The following is a 17854-nucleotide window of genomic DNA, read 5'->3' on the forward strand; positions in this document are numbered from 1 at the left end:
AATGAGATGTTTCTGCATAGTTTGTTTTGGACATGTTTTGTGTGACGTTTCCTAGAAATTCTGTCATCAATTAATCATGGAAATTTGTTTTGATTTACCCTTCTCATATGTAGACTTCTCTATCTGTACCTTTACCTGACTGATTGTTGTACATTTTCCAAAAATCCAGATTTTTATTTGACGTGGATTAAAAAAAAAAAAAAAGAAATAAAAATTACAGTGTTTCAATTGAGACGATGTCCAGTCAAGAATATGTGTGCTGGTGTGACCCCTAGTGGCCAAAGTGTGCAACTCCTCATGCAGTCGGTGGGATTGCAATGCATTTCAATGACAGTGGTTACATGGCAATGGCTTATTTATTAATGTGTTTATTACACATACATAAACACACATGAAAAAGGCACATGCAATAGTTACAACAACAACATAACAAATAAATCAACTGTTTCATATGTTAAGAAATTGAGTTTATGGTAAGTGTTGGAAGGCATTTGCATGTTCTCCCTGTGCTTGCATGTTTTGTTTTCCCCCTCTCACAGTCTAAAGACATTCATTTACATCCAGAATATATAAGATTTTAATGTGGATTGGATAAAATGGCAGGCTAGATAAGACTGATTTTCTTTTATTCATTCATTAACAGTGATGCTGGTAACATATGACCACTCTTTTCCTGAGTAAACAGATATATTTGCACCCCCCCCCCCCCCCCCCGGGTCGTATAGAAAAGGCAGTGCAAAATAAAATAGATAAATATTGCAATAATATTTACCACAACTACATCACCGGGTAAATAAATACCACTGCCAGTAATAGTAAACATCTGATAGTAAAAGCAAGAGTCAGAGATAAATACAACAAAGAATGGAGGCCAAAGGTTAGAACATGTATCAGCAGGTGCAGGAGGCCATGCAGCGATCAGCACAGAGCTTTTGGCAAAAACTGTTGTTATGTTTATGTTGACAGTTGGCAGCTGCTGAATGTAACAAAAAAACTTGCAATCTAACTTAGTTCGTTTTAAAAACTAGTAATCAGTAAAGTAACTGAGTTACTTTTTAACTAGTAATAATCAGTAATCGTATCACTTTTTCAAGGTAACGGTGGCAACACTGTTCGTTAAGTCTGCGGCAGGCAACACTTAATAACACATGTTGTTGGTACTGACCTGCAACACAAATAGTGGCATAGACTGAAACTCATTATAGGAAACTCATTGAAATATTTACAAACAGGAGAATTATATTACTTATCAGATGTTAAAGAGTGAATAAAAAAAACCAACGCAATTTAAAAATAGGAGGATTAAAGGAAAACTAACAATCGTTAACAAAAGTGAAGTATTTCATGATATCATTGAACGAGAATTGCCATAAAGCAGATAAAGTCATCTAATATCAGAGTGATTCCCAAACACTGCTGAGGTAGTCAAAACTGGATTTGCACGTTACTTTCTAGAATATAAAGACGCAGACTTCTACTGTTGGTGTGTCTACCAAAGTTTGGCTTTGCTGTTATGTTTAGGTAATTCAGATACCAGAAAGAAGATTTCAGCCTGCAGTTTCAGAGAGAAAAGGTTTGGATCTACTGCCATAGTACATCCAAAATGTGTTTATACATTGATATATTGTGATTACAGCCAAAGGTCAAAGTTCATTGTCAACATTGTGGTAAGAGGTGGGGGCAGTTTGACCTGTTTCCAAGAAACGAGGGTTCAAGATCACTTAAATATTGAACACCACCCTGTCTTCACTGTTATGAAAATACATGTCACTCGAAATCAAAAATATCATCCTTCCATTTCCAACTGGATAAACCTGTTTTTCAGCTTCTTGTCTTCCTCGCCCGTCGTTGTGAGGATCCACTCTCAGCTCCCGATAACCCTGACATGGTTTGCCCAGGTTTTCAGTGCGGTGTTGCTAGCAGCATCTTGTGTGCCCGTGCTCGCCTGTTCGGATTGTCGTCCTGTTGCCCCCTGCTGCCCCTCAGTGAGTTGTGTATGGAGGCCATGCGTTTGCGGAAAACCTCTCTGGAGAAAAAGTATAGAAGCGGATCGAAGCAGCTATTGGCTGCAGCCAGGCACATCGTCACCACCACCGACTTCTGCATGGCCACTTTCCCCGAGCAGGTGATGTCTCTCCTGGACAGGAAGCTGAGGTGGACGCTGCGCTGCACATGGTACGGCATGAAGCTGAACAGGAAGGCCAGCATCACGATGACAATCATGCGGATGGCCCTGACCCCCGAGGCTTGGTGGCTGCTCATGGTGTGGGGGCGGGAGATCAGGGTACGGATTATACTGGCAGAGCAGATCAGTATGATTAGAAAGGGCAGGACAAAGCCGATGACCAGAGATATATAGTTCAGCACAACAATTTTATGCATGCCGTCTCCCTCCCTGGGAGGTTCTAAGCATTTGGTTTTATTAGTTGACACGTCCAAATACTGCCCAGACATGAGGAAAGGCGAGCACGAGAGACAAATAAACACCCAGATGGCCGCAGACACGAGGCGGGCACGTTTTTCTGAAGCCAGCACCAGATTCTGCACCGGGTAAACTATGGCCAGAAACCGAGTGACGGACATGGCAGTCATGAAATAGATACCACTGTAGAGATTAACATAGAGGGTGTAGGAGCTCATTCGACAGAGGAAATCTCCCAGTTTCCAGTGGCTGTTGTTCACATAGTAGAGAACTCGCATCGGCAGCGTCATGACGAAGAGCAGGTCAGCCACAACCAGGTTCATCATGTAGATGTGAAAGGACATATTCATTCGGTTTGTCTTGATCAACATCACCAGGGCGAAGCCGTTCCCAACCAAGCCCAGCACCGTGATGATGGAGTAGGACGTGGAGTAGACCCGGTTCCGGAAGTCGTCGATGGGCGGACAGGTGGTGAAGTTGAAATCTGTGCTGGCCATTTTCACTCACTCATGCAGCTGCTGAGACAGAGAAAATGAGAATGAGGTGTGTGTGTCAAAGGTGTAAAACATGCGGTCACAAACACAACCTAATTTAATCTTGAGTGGGCCAGAATAGAAAAACATAATAATCCATTAAAAAAAAAAAAAAACCAACAACACACAATTGTGAATGTTAATGTATGTAATAGCTTTTGACAAAGGACTGAAAAAATTCAAATGTAAGACAAGTAAAATTTGAATACCTTCAAACCTTTAAAATGACCTTTCAGGAACATTTGGTCCCTGATTATTGAACTCAAGTTTGATTCTATGATTTTTACTGAAACTGCCAAAAACGGTGCAGCTGCTGCCATTGAGTCAAGCTTTAGTTTTGTTCTTGAAACGAGAACAAATAAGAAAGGAAGTGGAGTCCCTGCATTGCTGGATGATTTTCTCCCATGCAGACAAATATCTGGAGCACGTTCTCTATTCGCGAACGTCTATAATCCACTGAGGCGCAGCAGGAATCTTTTCAATGATTTGCCTGAGGTGCTGTCCATCATCTGTGTTGATTTTTCACTGTGTTGTTTCTCTGTGGCGAGCTCTCATTTCATCCTCATCCGGTATGTTGCGTTTGGCCTCCCAGGCCTCGTTCAACCAGTCTGACAATCCTCCAGACAGAGAGCACAGCATGAGTGAAAGAGACAAGACAGCATCTAAACTCTTCCTCTTGCAGCCTCATTGTCCTCCAAACTGGTTTCTTTAAAATGGTTTTCAGACTGTACGACCACAAAACTTCTCAAGATTGTTAGAGTCTCTTTTTTTTCACAAGCCTTGAAAACTCACTTCTCAAAAAACAAAAACAAACAAACAATCTAAATCCATGTATTTGCAATAATTCCAGACTAATATTAAATATACTGTTTTTTCGACAATTGCAGTTTTTCCGTGCTGCAGCAACTCCTTTTATGCCATTTGTTCAGGTTTACAATCACACCACAGCTCAGAGTAAACTGATTTAAAGCTTTTCTAAAGGACACAGACTTCTAGGTGTCAGACTGTTGTTTGAAGTCTGGGCTCAGCAAAATGAGGAGTTCCTGGGAGAGGACTCTGGCTGCAGCTTTCTGGATGAGCTGCAGTGACAGACTCTTACTGCCATGCCGTGCCCTGAAACATGCTATATAAAACCGATGCAACATTGCAACTGTGGCCTGTAAACATATTGTTACAATAATCTAATCAACTGAAAATAAATGAATGAACGACAGTCTCTGGATCTTGTTTGGTCGGAAATGTTTTTGCAATATTTTTTCAGACGGAAGAAAGCTGATTTTGTTATCATCTGCATGTGGCTGTTGAATTAAAGGTCAGAGTCCATGACTACTCACCGATTACTGACTTGGAGTCTAGATGAGCACCTTTCCTCTTTGGTTCCAAAAAAACAGTGACCTCAGTTTTTTTTCTGGGTGAAGCTGTAGAAATGCAGACACATCCACTCATTCATTTCATTCCTGCTCTTACTCAGCATGTATGAGGGTCTGTGGTTATTTACTGACACTGACGTATAGAGCTGTGTGTCATCGGTGTAATTATGATAGGAGAGGATGAAATGTTCCAGGATCCGAGCCAGCGGGGAGGATGGAGATGTTAGAGAAAATAAGGCACAAAGATGGAGACCTTGAGGAACCCCAACAAGTGATTTTTAGGGAAAATTCTGCGGCCTATTATCTATCTGTGGTGAAGATTTCGACGTAATCTTGCTAACAGAATGCTCTTATTTGTTTCATGGATATTTTGTTCACTGTAAGCAATACTGTAACTTTTTCTGTTCTATCATACTGTAAACAGTATTTCTACTGTACCTCCTGAAGTAAAAAGTAAAGGAAAAACATGATTTGCTTCTTACTGGAATGCTTTGAAATGTGAACATTATATGTGGACATACAGTTCCCAACCAAGAAATTTAGTGTAAAAACGGTGGATTGCATGTTCCATCCATCCATTATCTATACCGCTTATCCAATGCAGGGTCGCGGGGGGGCTGGAGCCTATCCCAGCTATTAGCAGGCGTTAGGCAGGGTACACCCCTGGACACGACGCCAGACTGTCGCAGGGATTGCATGTTTTGCATGCAAATACCTGTAAAACTGAAACATTAAACTCTATGCAGTTTTTGTAATGTCAACAATAGCAAGTATTTTGGAACCTGGTGTACTTTGATTGACTGAATGTACCCTGTGAAGTGAAAACAAGTGTTATTCTTTGACAGAGTTATTTAATTGAGTCAGATTTCCAGTGTTTTGGTAAAAGTAGTGTGTTCAGAGAAAGATATGTTCTATTTTGAAATGAAGAGTTAGTATATATCTAACAAAATGTGTTTTTGAGAAGAAAATTATCCATTTGGCCAATTGTGTTTTGTAGGTGTGAATCTGTGTTAAGAGTTTAGAAAAAGTATCTGAAGTATAGATAATCGCTTGTTAGCGATTGAAAAAAAAACTGTAAAAGGAACAACACAGTGAACAATTGAACCTGAGCACATATTGACTTTAATTTGTTTCCTTCCAACTACTTCTGTCTACAGTTGTAACTACTACGAGAGAAGCAATGTTCTCTGCTACTGATGTACAATATATTGTAATTTTTCTGTGTATTTTGGTTCTAATCATGACTTAAGTCATAGATTTGAAAGAATCTCTCATTTCAATATGCTTTTTTTTAGCATTAGTTTAACTTTATATTTGTTTTAATTGAGTTTTTATTTTCTCTTTGTGTCCCAGGTTTCATTTTTTAAATTCTTGTTTAGTACACACTGTCTGCTTCCTCATGGCTGGTTTGTCCGTCATTTCATTGTAACAATTGTCCTGACATGAGTGAAAGTTGTTTGCTGTTGTCACAACACTGAGAGACTGAAGTTCACATCTAACCTTTTAATTCTGCACTGAACATGTTCATCTGGTGTGATTCAGTCAGATTTCTAAATAAATGAAACCCTGCGAAGATATTAAGGTTTACTGTTCCGATTACCACCTCATCATCTGACAACTGATTGTGTTTGATACGATATGTTGGCATTTTAAAATACACTTTCAATCCAGAGAACAACCTTGAACTTGTGTGAGTTCAGAGAAACAGCTATTTATTCTGCATCTTTCTGCCTTCAGATTCTAATGGTCCATAATGCCCCATGCTCATTGACTCTGGGACCTGGGCTACAACTGTCACCTTCCTCATGCCAACTGTCAGCTCGAAATCAATCATTACTCCATTAAAAATGTTTCACTGCTTACAGTGAGGAGGAGGTATTGACTGACTAATTTTTCCCTCTCTGTACATTGTGGCTTCATGTCAGGAAAGAAAAACTGAGAATAGTATAGACACACATGACTTATTGTATGGATGGTGAGGTTTTATGATAAAAGCAGCCACAACTAGAACATCGATGACAAACAGATGCACACACAGACTCAACCTAGTTTGTACTGACCTGCATGAAAAGGGCTTAATTTTTAAATCTAATTTGACTAGATCATGTTTATTTTTAACCTTTGCCTTTACCTGAGACCTACACTTGAGGGACACCTTAAAAAACTTAAGTTGGAAAGATTGTGTAACTTCAATAGACAGTATAGACAGTAATGTTGACATATCACATTACAGATGCTTATCATCCATTCAGTTTTGCTTACCTTTTACTGTAGCTCCTGTCTCATGTAAAAAGAGAGCTGATTCTTCTGTTTGATGAGTTTTGACATCTGCTTTGACTGTTTGCAGCGCTCATCTGCAGGACGTCACTGGAGCAGCATGATGAGGGATGACGGAGCTTCTTCAGAGCCTCGGTTGTTTGAAAGGGCAAGTGTTTCAGAGAGTGCTTCTCCTCTGCATGTCAGCATCAAACCCAGTGACATCACAGCAGCCGCACAGTGAGAGTGGGAGGGAAACATTCCTCGCCCTGTTTAGAATCCACTTCCTGCACATGAGTGAGATCCCAGCATGTAATTTAAAGACACCCAACAGCCAAGTGGAGACAGCGTGCCATTGCTGTTTACACACAGGCAGGTTTTAGCAAATGCAAATCTGAGTTTGTTCTTGAAGGCAGGTATTCGCCCTTGACTCAGGAAATGTTTTATTATTGCTATTTTCCACAAAGCACAGCATCTCTGATCTGTTTTTTAATGAGGTTCTGCAAAACAATAACGAGTGACAGTTTTTCTTCCCGTTAATAATGTGGTGCCATCTTGATAAGACATGCCTTCCACGCTTCTGCTCATCAACGTGGTTCCCCCTTCCCACCCCATAAACACTTGATTTCACCTCAAATTTGACATACATGATTCTTCCCCAAACTTCTTGGCCCCATCCTGGGTCCTGTCACGTTCTTTCCCTACAGTCTTGGTCCAACAGGACCGGGTAAGATGCCGCCACACTTATTTCTCCCTCCTCATGTGACGTCTCATATTTCTGTTTCTGATTACTTTCACTCGTCGAACCTGTTTGAGACTGAAAATTGGTCTTGACATGCAGAATACCACAATGAACCTACTGTACCTGTCTACACCTGTTAACGAGTGTCAACACCCACAGATTCTTCGGAGGATTGGCCAGAGATATTGCTTAAGCCTGCAGGGCCTTGTTATGCAATCACTGCAGTTTGATGAGGATATTCTGGTGAATAAAAAAGAGGGCAAGTCGTGGCTTAACGGGAAATGGCATTTCTAAGAATCAGCTGACGACCAAGGAAGATAAATCATATCAAAACTCAAGCATCATTTGTAATTTGCATTTCCTTTGAACAGGAAATGGCCAAGTCATTTGCAAAAGCTGAAAGTTATGGAGAATAATAAGTCACTTAGTGGTTAGCCAGAACAAACTTTAAAACACGCTTTGCAGTGAGGATGTGTTTATAATGACACCACTTAATCTTCTGATCAGTCTGATTGTCCATTAAGAGCAGGCCATTGGATTATTGCAGCTTGGTTAAGTGTTTTGAGTTATACATAAATGATTTCTTAAGAGGTCATGCCAGGATATTGTGCTTTCAGTTTCTGACACGCACTGCATGAACATTGCAAAGTTTTTTTCGGTTTTCTTTTTTCTTTTTGCAGAATTTGAGCACACTGAGGAAACCACATTTATCTTCGGAGCTGATCAACGTTTATCAGTACAGGAAACAGGTTGAATGTATCAGCAGAGGTAACAGTTATTCAAACACACTGACTGCGTCAGCACACAGTGCTGATCATGAATACTTTGTGATGATCTCCAAAATCCAATTATGTGCCCGGGAAGTCAAGAAGCTAAATTCACAAAGTCCCTCATCAAGTTTTCATGTGTAAGTGGGTTTTATTCAGTTTCTCCGGACTTTATCACCACTCACCAAACATTTCCAGTGTATCTAGTACATTTTGTTTTCATCGTTTTGTCAATATTCAATCAATGAATAACCAAAACTGCTACGGAATACAAGTCAATAAAAAAGTATTTTGAAATGAAAATGAAATAGCTTCCAGTAATAGCTAAAACAATGCAACCAAATGTGAGACATCTTCCTTGTCAATTTCAAAGACAGGGTAGCCCCGATGTTTGCACTTACAATATGTCGCGTGTGTTTACTACAAGGCTACTTTTAACCGCAGTCAGAGAGATTAATGTCAGACCTCAGGAGTGTAATTGTCTCAATTTGGCACTGTCCACGAATGTCTCCTCCATTTAGAAGGCAATGAATGGTCCAGTAGATGTATCTATATAGATGTATAATACATTCTCAGGGATCAATTTGATGAGAAGAAAAATACTTCTTAAGTATCAATTGTGGATTTCAATTCAGTTCACTGCATGATATATGGTAAAGTTTAGTGTTGATGAGTTTGGCCTATAGTTTTATCTCTATTGATATGACACTGTTTCTCAAAAATAGCACACGTTTCCCAAAACAATGCACTCTATTTTCTTTATTAGGACACAATTCGCAAAGCACTGCACACTTGTGTCAAAAGAGCACTTTATTGTCCAAATTTGAACTTGTTTTTATAATTAGCACACACAACGCAAACGTAGGACACTGCACTGCTAAATACAAAACACTCACTGTTTTCACATGAAGTAAAAAAAAAAAAAAGCTACAGTCCTAAAAAATGACAACTTAAATGAAGATGCATCCTGTAAATAATTCAGGGGGCCTGACTGTACATTACAAATAAAAATAATGACAGGCACTGTATAAAATATTTACACTGTGTCTGCATCAATTCTTTCAGCCTGGTCAGGCCACAGGACCTCATCAACATCACAAGCTATGATTTCTCTGATCCAGCCCAGACATGCATCCACAGAAACATCCTCACATGCCAAGACCATGACTGCAACAGATTTTTCCGAATATATGGCTGCCGGTCATACACCTTCCACCTGCATGTACAGAAGATTTCCTCTATAGGATTCAGAAAGGGAGAATATGGTGGCAGACAATCAGATCCCACTGTGTATCTGCTCAGGTTGGGTGTCACTCTTTGTCCTTCTTCTTTCATTGTCATTCCATGAATCAGCACATTACCAATGATAGTGGCACAAATTTCATCTGGAATTGTATTTCTATGGGAAGGTCCAGGTTCTGGTTCTGGTTCTGTCCATGCTCTAGGTTGTCCACGTCCACGTCCTCTTCTTCCACCATGACCTCTTACTCCTCTGACATCCATTCTGACCAGCTAATGCAGTTTCCCAGCGGATTTTATAGTGTGCAGTTCATTGGAAAATTGTTTTCAGCTTTGACCTGCTTTGTCTTAATTGTGACCACTGTGTTGGAACAGTGTCCGAATTCTGCCTCCCAGTGTTCAAACAGAAGCGAGACTCGTCCACCACGTTAACTCTCTTCGGGACCATAGATCTGGATTTTGTTGGTTTAAAACTCATCCTAGCCCAACGGATGAGCTTTTCCACGCCCTGAAGGATCCACCGGCACCCAGGCACTAATGTAGTAGTGATGGTAAAGTCATCCATGAAGGCTCGGATAGGGGGCTGCGTGACTCCAGACTTGGAGGCCCTTGGCAAGAAGGGCTGTGGGACCTCCCGGCTCCAGAATGATGATGAATTAAGTCCAGGATGATGGATCAGTAAATAAATCTTCTATATCGAAAGACCTCCAAACATCTCTCTGTGGAAATCAGTGCTAGTCCTGTGAGCATCTCCTGGCACATGGTTGACCTCAAATACATTTTGATGAGCTTCGAAGGAGAAAATCTCCCCTCACCAGAGGCAACAGAGACCAGAAGAGTCAAGAGGAGACACAATGCAATGCTTAGATTGCTGTATAAATCCAGGTCATCACTGTAAATGTAGTTTGAAATATCATTTGGGCAGGTGGAGGCATGGTCAGGGAAAGTGTAGACACCAGAATTGATCTCTGTGGCAGTAGTGCTCGTCACCGTCGGGTTCCCCCACATAGTCATGTAGTCAGAACTTTCCAGAACCACTACTTTTTATTAAATAAACAAAAACTCAAAAACACACAGCCTCTTCCAGGCTCTCGTGCCGTGTCTGTGTCTCCCGCCTGTCCCTCTGTGTGTCTGGGTGGCTCCTCCTTTATGGGCAGAGAGGTGAGGCAGCACGCCTGATTCACATCAGGGGCTTAATCACCTCATCTGCACAATCTCCAACTCTAAATCATCAGTGTCAATGTTGTGCATCGCTTGCTCCAAGTTCTTGCAACTTGCACGGAGCTTGCCACTCTGTATCACCTGTTGCATGTTTCTCCTTGAAAACAGAAAACTGTAGAGGACATAGACATCTTCCATTTTTGAGAATATTTTTTTCTTTTCATGTGCCCTGAGGGATTTGTCCGCTTCATTTTTTCGGTGTGTTTGACAACAAGGACTCCATGTTGATGCAGGGTAGTAGTGGGGCCCCATTAGGGAGGTTCTCGATGTGTCATTGTAACGTGTCCGGGGGATATCTGCCGTCTGTCGGGGCCCCCTACTAGCATTGAGTCATTGACTACGGAAAGGGCCCTGTGCGGGGGATTTCCAATGCGATGTCTTTGCAGCGTCTCAAAGCAGTTACATTGTTTTGCCATTGGAATTGACTAATGTCAGCAGAACCTCAGAGCCCCCTTCAGCTCGGGCCCTAGGCATTTGCCTGTGTTGCCTATACTGTGTTGCCTACACCCTGTTGCCGCGCCTCTGTGTATGAGCACAAAGCCACAGGGACAATCTGGGGGTCATGGAGGTGCATTTTCTCAGCTAAATCTTCCTCTTAACTGTGGATCTCAACAGCCCTTGACTGTTGTTTCCTATAACATAGAATGTTTACTACTTGGTGTGAGAAAACCCTGAGCCTTGGAGGTGGATGCAAAATGGTTCAAGCCTTGAGAAGGGTGGAGGGGAGGTCTGGTCATTCTCCCACACTCTGAGAGCCACTGTATTTACGCAATATCTTAATATTTACAACTTTCTAACCTAGAATGACTATCAAAACTCAAAAAGACAATATGATGACAGCACAGTGACTCAGCACCATCTTTTTTTTTTTTTTTTTTTTGGGGAACTTTAACAACACACATTGACAACATTTCATAGGAAAACATGCTCTTGAGGCACTTTAAGGGGTACTTGTGAAGTACGTGTTGGTATGAGCTTGTTTACACAGACAGCCTGCATATTTGGCCCAGCTGCTTCTTTGCATTCGAAGCAGCCTCTCTCCTTTCATGGAAATGACGAGAGGAGGCTGCTTCTCTTTCTCCTGAACTCAATTGAAATCAGTTGTTAACTCTGTATAGGGCGCTTACTGACATACTTGGTGGTGTACATTTAGTCCTGGTGATGAAGAATATTGAAGATCAGTCTTTGAAAACATGTGATTTATGTTTTCAGAAAAATCTGCTGATAAATGTAAAACTCTCCATTTCTTGGTTTTGAAAATACTTTAAATGGGATAATGGGTTTATTTATATTGTTTCATCTTCAAGTAAAATGCATGCATAACATGCGAACCAAAAGAACAACACATAATAGTGTTAATGGATTTATGAGTGTTTAACACATCTGACTGCAGCTTTCGCAGAAACAAGAAGAAATCAAACTATGTGAAATCACCAAATATGCTCACATGCACAATGAAGAGTTTAGTTGTAATCCAGGATTTTATTTTCATTGAAAAGATGTTCAGCTTTCCCATTAGCTACATTTCAGTATAAATTGCACTTGAAGATTGAACAGATTTGTGTCACTGAGATAAAAAAAAAGAAAAAAGAAAGCTACTTTCGTAAAAGATTTCACATTGTAGTAAAGTCAATATTTCTGATTCAAGTGGATTGTTTTTCTGCTTTGAGGATGTTTATGTAGGTCGCCTTATCAGTGAGAGTTATCTCAGCAGTATGACTGTGTTTTTCAAAAAGTTGAACAAAGGTAGAAAACTGGTGAGCAACAGACATGTAAAATCATTGTGGTTTCCAACCTGAAGACTGGCTGATGTGCAGATAGTATTTGAGACAGGATGCTGCAATCCCAAAAGGCAATGTCACTATATTTAACTTCCCAAAGTCTTTAGCCCCTCGTGTATAGCCCCAACTTATTAAAAATGGCAGCATTTTTTCATGATTTAACCATATATAACCTAATGGAGTGGCTCCAGGCCTGTTTGAGGAACCCTCCCACTCCCATCGGACTCAATGAAACCAGACTCGCTGATTTCAAAGCAAACAAACAAGCTTACACATGCATCAATTTGACAATGTTTCAAAGAAAAATGCACTTCCTCTCCAGGCAGTTTTTATGAAGTGTGTGGAGGGTTTCACCTTGCGGGCGCCAGAGAGCAACAGGGGCCAACAACAGCAGGTGGGGGGGCAATGTGGTTCAATGCCTGTGAGGAGGGGTTCAGCCCAGAACCCCTGCTCCAACCAGGACACCATGAAGAAATGTACCATTACTATTCTTCTTCTTGTCTTCTCCTGAAGACTTGTTGAAATAGTTTTTATGAGTGCTTCTTGGCTGAAGCTTTAAAATGAATGAGAGCCAACAGGCTTGCTGGTGGAGGTGAACCTGTCAACACGGTGCTCTCGGTTGCAGGGTGAAGTCATAAGAGTTGGCTGAATTCACAGGGATACGAGTCATCTCAACATTTCCCCCGAAATGACATGGCTGAGTCATTCAGGTTACACAGAGAAGTGAGTGTCACCGTCTCTGAATATTGTTTTTGTAACTTGTTTTTGCTGAAATATTTATGTCTGTGATGTTGTTTTTGGTTTCTGTCTGACACAGATTTACTACAATGCTCCTCACATTGAAATCCACCCTTAAAATTCTATCATACCTTTCGAAATATTATAGTTTTGACCAGTTACTTTGTGCTTTTGCTATTTCCAATCATCCAAGCAACAGATGGAGGAATAAAATCCAAGTTTCTCGATAGGTTTAAAATGTTTTTCGATTATTTTATCATTTGTAATATTTGTTTTTTATCAGGACCCAAGTGTAACTTTATTCCACTTGTCATTGGACAATCAGAATGATCTAATCTTCATTAAGCCTTTTGCAGCTAACAATGAGGTGTTGCCTAAAAAAGTTGGTTCAACATTGAATAATTGTTCAAACAAAATTTTAACCAAGTAAATTAAGTATGATAAATACATTTTTGTCGGTGATACAGACTCAGATTTCTAAGTTAAATAGTTAAGTCAGCAAAGGCTGAACGTGATAGAATCTAAGGATTTTATTAAAGAGAACACTGTCAAGAGTCATTCATCTGATTATTTAGACCCAGTGGCCTGAATATCTCAACAACACAGGGTTTTATTTAGCTGTGACAGACACATTTAGGAAACACAACATCCCTTGTAAATACTTTCAGGCTTCGTCTCAGGTTGGACCCTCCTTTGTTTCCATCTCCAGTCCTGCTAAATACAGACCATAAACACTTCTTTGTAAGTTTTGGCAAACATCTCTCTGACGTAAACACTCGTCTGGTGTGATACACAATCACTCAGATGCTTGGTGTTAAACTTGTTTGTGTCATGTGTCACGTGTGATATGCACAAGTGAAAAAACACCTGTTCCTCACAGATCATCACAGAAACTCATTATGACACAACCCATTGTTTAACTGTATAAGATATATTATTCTTATTCTTATTCTTATTCTTATTCTTATTCTTATTCTTATTCTTATTCTTATTCTTATTCTTATTCTTATTCTTATTCTTATTCTTATTCTTATTCTTATTCTTATTCTTATTCTTATTATAAGTAGTAGTAGTAGTAGTAGTAGTAATAACAACATGTAGCACAATTCTAACTTTTGAATACACGGGCACTCTGAGGAAAATGTTTTTACATCCTTGTTCTTCATACCGACGACTGTTGAAATAAGTACAGTGAGATATGTATTTGGAGAGTGAGTCAATTAATTAGTCATCTTAGAGGTGGTGATAGAACCAACACACCTTGGTTGTTGTTGGCTTGTTTCACCATGCCCGCCTTAAAACAACAACCATAAAGCCGCCAACACACGCGGGCTGTTTTATTTGTTAACTTGTGTGGTTTGGTAAGCTTTTCTTGTTTGTAAATGTGGTTCTTTGAGTTATGTCTGATCATGACACTGAGTTGCTTAGGCAGCTCATTTCTAATTATTACCTCTTTCTCACTGAAAGCTCCTTATTTGGTTATGAGTTGTATGAAAAAAAAAATACATTCATACAAACTCACACTGATGCCAGTGTTTTAAGGAAAACCCTCAGGCAAAGACTCTCCACCACTGTGAGTCAGATGGAGTCTGGCTCTTCTCCACAGATGTGATGACATCTCTGGATGGAGGTATTGAGCTGGCAACCAGTGCTGATAAATGGGAGCGTCAAAGGGATAACCACACACTTCAGAGTGAACCTCGTGGGAGCATGTCCTGGATAATGAGCTGACCATGGTGGGGGAAACATAAAAGGATCCATTTATGTTCAGGTGAAATGGGATAATGACCTTCAATCAGAGGTGAGTAAAACATGCATATGATTTGTTTAACTACTGATAAATAAGTCGAATGACAAGAAATGAGAAATTCTGTGTGTGTTTTTTTTGATTTAATATTTGGAAAAATATCACAGACGAAAGCTGAAATCTTAAAGAGGCTTGAATCCTATCAAACCTATCAAAATGATGTATGTGCTGATGGATAATCACTCTTCTGAATGTCTATATCATGCCATCGAATCAAAAAAAACTCATCCGATGAACTGCTATGAATCATGTTCATTGACATAAAGGCCACAGTGGAAAATGGGGTTTCTTCATGTTTTCTTCAGAAACACAGACAGTACTTCTGCTTATCAAGAAAAACATTGACAGCATGAATGAAAACTGAACCTCAGTCCTCCAAAGTGATAAAGCTAACAAAGTGCAGGTCTCTGCTTGACTGAGGTTACTCATGACACAGAGTAAAACCGGAGGTTTTATTGTTTAACTGAGATAACACGTCTGCTTTCAACCCTCTGCAGATTTCATCAAGTTTTCAAGGCGTTTTGGGCGACAAGTTCCCAGTGCTGGCCTGGTTCGGTCACAGAGGGAGGACTGCCGGCCTCCAGACAATGGCTGCGCCGGTTCCTACTGCTGAAGCTGGTGACAGTGTTGCTGTTTCCCCATGTAGCAAGCCTCCCTCTGCTGGTAGGCTGCGTGTTCAGCCTGCGGGCTCTGTTGCTGCTTCGCTCCCCCCACATTTCCACCAAGCCCTCCAACGTGCTCCTGGGCCAGCTGGCCCTCACGGACGGCCTCGTGCTGCTGCAGTGGGGGCTGCGGCTGGCCGTGGCTCTGGGCAAGTGGGTCGGCGAGTCAGGCGGGGAGGCCGCGGAGATGAAGGGGAAGCCGTTGGTTTGGTGGAGGGAGGCTGCGAGCGTGCTCTGTCAGCAGCTGCTTGAGGCTCACCACCTGGCCTCTCTGCTCCTGCTGGGCCTGCTGGGACTGGAGGCCACGATGGTGTCACGCTGGCCTCAGCAGACTCTGAGATTTAGGACTTCTCAGTGGGCGCAGCTCAGCTGTGGTCTGGTGTGGATATTTGTGCTGCTTGAACTCGTGTGTTTGCTCCACGCTGAACTCCTGCAGAACTTTAGACCTCGGGGTGATGGTTCCATCCTGCAGAACCCTCCCCTGACCTCCTCTCCCAGCCTGGTGTCTCCTCAGTCCCTCCCCGCTCTGTCGATCTGCCTGAGGACGATGTTATGGATGGTGAATTCCTGGATGCATTATGCTGTTTTCAACAGCAAACCACAAAGGAGAAAGAGCTTGTTTCATTGAAGGTCTATTTGCTGTCTAATGAATGCTAATAATATCAGTTTACAATGAGTGATGTGTCTCTACGTTTTATCATAATAACACTCCCAAAGCAACTCTGATGGAAAGAGATTATATGGAAAGTCACTGCTTAAACCCATCGAACTGAGGATCGTAGAGGGCTCGAGATAATCCCAGTTTACATTGCATCCTGGGCATACTGCCAGCCCATCACAAGTCAGTCGTCTTTGAACTGTGAGGTACTTGATACATGCATAGGAAGAACATGAAGATCTTGTGTGGTGAGAGTGAATCGACACATTCTGGGCTATTTGTATAATCCAGTGTCAGCATGCAACTGACCCATCCTACAGCCAGGATGGAAGATTGTTTTGAGCCACGGTGTTGGATTATGTTTTGTTTTCCAAATAATGAATGATTAAAATGTATTCTCCAGTTAAAGTTATCCAAAATGTTTAAACAAGAACTCATGCATGTTCACTATTCAAAACATCTTGTGAGTTGCTGAATATAATAGGTTTGTTTTGAAATTTTGTACAATGAGCCCCTTCATTGTGAACAAATAGATACAAGTTACATCCAGTCGGCTAGTGGTTGTTAATAGTTATTTCATCACATGGCACAAGATAACTATTGTTGAAGCTTTGACATTGCAAAAACAAATAGTCTCAACATAATCTAAATAGCATAATGCATACTGAATTTACCCGGGGGTGTGGAATTGATTAATGGCAATGACATAGCCCAACATGTTTGTGTTCACAGTGAAAAGAAAAGATGCAGTAAATATTTTCTTCCATGGAATTGATATGCCATGTGAGAATATGAGGGATTCATGACCAGAGGTTTCCTCAGTTTACATGTGACTGTCCTATAAAGAAAGCTGATTTCTATTATAATAGTGATAGATTCTGATCTGCTTCAAACTGTAAACATGTTCTCATCCTGTCTTCCGGGCCGGCGCCACAACCGGGGAAATGGACACTCTGTCCCTCTCTGTTATATATATATATACAGTATTTTTGTCTCATAGAGTGTCATAGATTCATTAAAAAGTACAAAAGTCAAGACGCTTGTGCAGCTTGAGGCAGATAACTGAATGAGGCTTTTGTGTCAGTGCTTTTTTACTGTGTATGTGAATTAGTGGCTCTTTCAAGATCATGAAATGCTATTTTTTTTAAATAGTTTTTTTTCTTTTTCTTTTTTAGAAATTGCCTCTTCAGAATTTGGAAAATTCCCTTTGTCATTTGATCCCTCCACCATTTATAGATGCAAACTAAAGTATGAAATGATTGTGATTATAAATCTCACATCAATATCATCAATATCAACATGATTTTACTCAACATTGCTCCTCAAAGACTGGGATGACTGTTCAGATTCACTAAAATACCTTTTAGTTTCATCTGTATAACACTGACACAAACATGAAGGCTCAGTTCTTCTAATGGGTGGAAATAAACTTTGTCTTGTTAGAAAATAATGTCTTTCCCAGTTAACGCCACTAATTTAAAGGATCTACACTTGAATTAAAGCAAAAGAAACAAAGCTTAACTATTGAAATGTAAGCATATGGGACTTTGTCTAGCATCTGTAGCACAACTATCTAAAGAAAAGAAAAGAAAAGACTAAGATCGTATTCTAATCTGATTTATTTGAAAGTAGATTCAAATAAATGCCTACCTGCAGTG

The 17854-nt window shown here is 40.6% G+C and overlaps 2 protein-coding genes across 5 annotated transcripts; one reads left to right on the forward strand and one right to left on the reverse strand.

Moving 5' to 3' along the window:
• Window positions 1-339: 339 nt before the first annotated feature.
• cysltr1 (cysteinyl leukotriene receptor 1) lies at window positions 340-6868 on the reverse strand. Of its 4 annotated transcripts, XM_080465218.1 has the most exons (4): window positions 6588-6829; window positions 4290-4373; window positions 3446-3572; window positions 346-2937 (listed from the first exon to the last, which is right to left on the reverse strand). In XM_080465218.1, exon 4 carries the CDS (start codon window positions 2917-2919, stop codon window positions 1903-1905), a length of 1017 nt encoding a protein of 338 aa, XP_080321344.1. In that variant the 5' UTR covers window positions 2920-2937; window positions 3446-3572; window positions 4290-4373; window positions 6588-6829; the 3' UTR covers window positions 346-1902. The 4 variants fall into 4 exon arrangements, with proteins under 4 accessions (XP_080321343.1, XP_080321342.1, XP_080321344.1 ...); XM_080465217.1 differs by lacking the exon at window positions 3446-3572 and having other exon boundaries at window positions 340-2937; XM_080465216.1 differs by lacking the exon at window positions 3446-3572 and having other exon boundaries at window positions 340-2940.
• A 7540-nt stretch (window positions 6869-14408) lies between these two features.
• LOC308111388 (uncharacterized protein) lies at window positions 14409-17639 on the forward strand. The gene is made up of 2 exons (XM_080466265.1): window positions 14409-14870; window positions 15374-17639. Exons 1-2 carry the CDS (start codon window positions 14854-14856, stop codon window positions 16164-16166), a joined length of 810 nt encoding a protein of 269 aa, XP_080322391.1. The 5' UTR covers window positions 14409-14853; the 3' UTR covers window positions 16167-17639.
• The last annotated feature ends 215 nt before the right edge of the window (window positions 17640-17854 follow it).

This window comes from Lipophrys pholis (assembly GCF_963383615.2).
Source record: "Lipophrys pholis genome assembly, chromosome: 6".
NCBI lineage: Eukaryota > Metazoa > Chordata > Actinopteri > Blenniiformes > Blenniidae > Lipophrys > Lipophrys pholis.

What these genes read in the sequence shown, in the direction of transcription:
- cysltr1 (XM_080465217.1), bottom strand. Translation starts at nt 2,919, where the DNA reads ATGGCCAGCACAGATTTCAACTTCACCACCTGTCCGCCCATCGACGAC.